Genomic DNA, 3,854 nt, shown 5'->3' on the forward strand with positions numbered 1-3,854 from the left:
GCTAACCTGAGGCAAGTGTTCTGGGGAATTGAGGAAAGGAAGCAAGAATCTCACCTCAATGTTTATTTACAATAGTTTGGTCAGTTACAAAATATTCAGTCCACTGGACAAAGGTTATAACTGTTGGATCACAGTTGAAAGTTGTTTTAACCATTTAAGCTGAAACATTCCACACAGAACACTTACTCTGTTGAGTACCTTTTTTCCCCATGTTGAATAAAATGTGTTTTGCCTTTGCTTATCTGTCCAGTTGAATGTTTAGTAAAAAGGAGTCTAAAATTTACATCATAAGTACATCCAATATTGATATAAAGGTGTCTGAAGAAGAGACTTGTGAGGATACATAGTTTACATGGTGCCAACGCTTCATCACAAACCCATGTCACCTGTTCTCATGAATGTGGGCGGCCGGTGATTCCATGACTAGAGAGGCTAGTGTGAGGGAGGGGCTGATTTAGAAAGATTTTAGACGTCCAGAGGATGCTGAGGTTTTTGAATACAACATAATCTGAACTATAATAAAACCCAGATACCCTCCGGAAAGAATGCCAACATCCTTCTATCTGCACTGCTGATTACATCATACAAATTAGAATTGGGAAACATGTAGAAAAGTGCAGAAATGTTGATTCTTCTAGAGGTCCCTTGAGAAGTTATTTTTATGATTTGCATATAGCATAATAGACTGTGCAGTCTGTGCTTAATATTTCCAGCGCCTGTATTGGTGCTACATTAATTTTCAGGAGAAAATTAAACCTGAATAATCAATTTTCAGAAGCAAAACAGGATACAAGTATTTTAAATAAAATAAAATCTGGCACAGCATGGTAGGTACAGTCATAATAAGGATGCCAGAAATGGCTCTTGCAGGAGGTGGAGCCAGCCACAAAATAGCTGCTGTAGCCAGCCACAAAGTAGCTGCTGCAGCCTACCTTCATCACACATTGAAGACGTGCTGTGATGGCAGCTGCTGCCAAAGCAGCATTAAAAAACAGCAACTGCACAGCCCATCAAATCTCCACTGGCCATTTAGAAGTCTGCCAGGCAAAAGCCCCACCTGACCCTGCCCACTTTCTGAAGACACTTGGAGGACATCAGGAAAAGTGTTGCTGGGCACCAAGGCACCCAACAAGCACCATGTTGGGGACCCCTGGTCTGGACCACAAAAGGAAGTATGCTCAAGGGAAATGGCAGTCATAGTCCTAGCCCACAAGGTGCATAGCTCAAGGAAGCTCCCAAGCCTTGTGGCAAAAAGGGAACTGTGCCTAAACTTTTATTTGAGTAAAGGGGTTTCCATGAAGTTAGTCAGACAAGCTTGCACCACTTGAAAACTAAAACATAATGTTAGCAAAAGCAGTTTTTCTCTCCCTGCTCCTCTTCCTAACAGGGTTGTCAGGTCCTGGGTCCGCAGGGTGCCAGCTGGGTGCAGCAGAATCCTCTAGGGCATGACTTTTACGCTAGGGAGCTCTAGCCCCCTGAGTCTCTCCTGTGCTCTTCCTCCCCGACCAGCCTTGAGCTCCCTGCTTAAGTCTTCCCCTTTGGGGTGAGACCCCACCAAGCCGTCCAGTCCCTCTCCTCCCCTTGTAAGGAGCTGTCTGACAGTCAGTCCTTGCTCCTAATGGGCTGCTCTCCCTCCCTCCTTGGACCCATCCCCTAGCCTTACCCTTGGTGTGGGGTGAAGCTGACACATCTGTTTCCAATCCCCCTTTGCTGCCCGAGCTCCCATCCACTGTTTCCCTGTCACTGCAGCCTGCCTCTCCTTCCTCTGAGGAAAGTCCCTCCTGTAATCCAGTTATAAGCCTGGGAGACACCAGCGAGGCCTTCCTGAGCTGCGTGACACTGTTTCCTGTTTTTTCTGTCGGCAACCGTTTCATGGGCGTATGGGGGTGGAATTGGGACCTTCATCCCTGGTCAAGGGTATTTAGTCTTTTTTTAATCTACTATCTAAAACATATAAAATAGGATTATATTTAGGTCTCCCATTCTTTTCCCTGTAACTGTCAGTCAGATAAGATCATTCCCCTCTGTATTTTGTGCATGTGTGTGCCACAAATGTAAGGTAGTATAAAAGAAGTACTATACTGGTTCAGTGATTTGAAGGGCCAGGCTGTGGCAGTGGGAACAGGCTGGGTCAGGCAAGTGTTGGAATTTAAGGATGGGAGGAAAGTTGGGTTTTATTAATGGATACAGCAACTGGGCACAGGTTGCTGTCCAATGGAAGCCAATGTCATGCTGATGTCTGCTGTGACAGATGTTGCAAAATCTGGTGTTCGGTGCTCTATGAGAAGTGTAATTGTGTCGGGGAGCTTCCGGTTGCAGCGCGGCATTACGGACATGGCGGACAATTGCTCTCCTGCCGCCCCGGCTTTTTTGTCTCGATTTGTGGTGATGAGAGACAACCCCCCCTTCGCCCGGGAAGGGAGCAGGGGAGTTTTGGTTAGTGCTCCGTTGGTGGCAGTGACGAGAGCAATTTGGCTTTTTCTTGAAGCATCGAGTGGAAAAAGAACCTCCCTTCGGGGAGGCGTAGCTGTCGCTACAGGACACAAGGAATGGTGGGTTTGTATTTTTGTTAAGAACATTTTTTTAATGCAACCTTATCTTTAAGAGGAAGGCAACTTTAACTTACTTGCTGAAGAATGCATTCCCCGAGTTGGAATATAAAAGAAACTACCTCGCTAAAGCTTTGGCGATTAAGCACAACCCTCTCCATTTCCAAAATTTAAAGAGACAGCAGACGAGGGGAATGGCAGACGGTGTTTATACAATGCACTCTCTAGCAAAAACAGCCAATGACGACTGAAATATATAATTGGGACGATTTAAAATTTATTATTGTGGAGACAATTAAATGTACTATCAAAGAGACTTGCAATACTCTACTGGAACAGAGTTTAATTAGCTTAAAGGAATCTACAAGCAGCAAGGACACAGTTGTACAAAAAAACTTGAAAGATGAAACACCAAAATTAAAACAAAAGGATGCTACAAAACGACAGAAGAAGGTGCACTACAAAAAAACTTCAACTACAAAAAAGGAAGGAAAAGAGATTAAGAGAATGAGATTTGGAAATTTAAAGAGACAGGTATGCACTGATGTTAGTAAATTTGGAAAAACCAAATCAGTTCAAGAAGAAAGAAGAACCAAAACATTTTCCCTCTGCTGTAAAACAATCCTCTGGGAGATATAAAGGGAAAAGACATGGAGACAAAAGGCAATGTAAGAAGAAAAAGTTACAACCAAACAGGATCCTAAGTACAAAGCCAATTTCAAAAAGAATTTACCAGACATATAAAAGCAAAAGACATAAAGAAAAGACTTTAAGGAGGAGAGAATACCGGACAAAAAATAAAATTAATATTGCTTTACAAAGGGATTTGAAAACTTTTGCCATTTCTATTATTTTTGCTATATGAAGGGCTCACAAATTGATTGGCAGTTAAATTGAAGTTCTGTGTTAGAAGGTGGAATAACAAGAGTGATGAGAATTGTGTTTCTTTAGTTGCCAGGATTGGTAGGAAATTATTGGGAATTTAGTAATAAGTAAAAAAGATAGAAGTCATTGGATCAAGAGCCAGGGAGAAATAGGATAGATTGAACTGATAGATTGAACTGATAGATCGAACTGATGTAAGTTCAGATGGAATGTGTCTGTTTTTCTGTGTGTGTTTTTAAAGGTTATGTAACAGGGGGAAATTAATGGAAACTAAGGAGTATAAAAAAGGTGGGGAAAATAAATTGGAATGAAGCAAGAAAAGAACTATATCTTTAGCTGATACTAATTAGTAGTAACTGAGTAATAGTTTAAGAGGTAGAAACTTAAAGAATAACAAAGCAAGAGAATCATAATATATAA

The 3,854-nt window shown here is 41.9% G+C and overlaps 1 protein-coding gene across 1 annotated transcript in view; it reads left to right on the plus strand.

Moving 5' to 3' along the window:
* The first annotated feature begins 2,334 nt into the window (after positions 1–2,334).
* GLP1R (glucagon like peptide 1 receptor) overlaps positions 2,335–3,854 on the plus strand; it is a 97,102-nt gene continuing 95,582 nt past the window's right edge. Inside the window, exon 1 of the mRNA XM_015425502.1 lies at positions 2,335–2,436. Within this exon, the coding sequence (XP_015280988.1) occupies positions 2,335–2,436 (102 nt within the window). The remainder of the gene's footprint in view (positions 2,437–3,854) is intronic.

This window comes from Gekko japonicus, unplaced genomic scaffold (genome assembly GCF_001447785.1).
Source record: "Gekko japonicus isolate JY-2015 unplaced genomic scaffold, Gekko_japonicus_V1.1 scaffold506, whole genome shotgun sequence".
NCBI lineage: Eukaryota > Metazoa > Chordata > Lepidosauria > Squamata > Gekkonidae > Gekko > Gekko japonicus.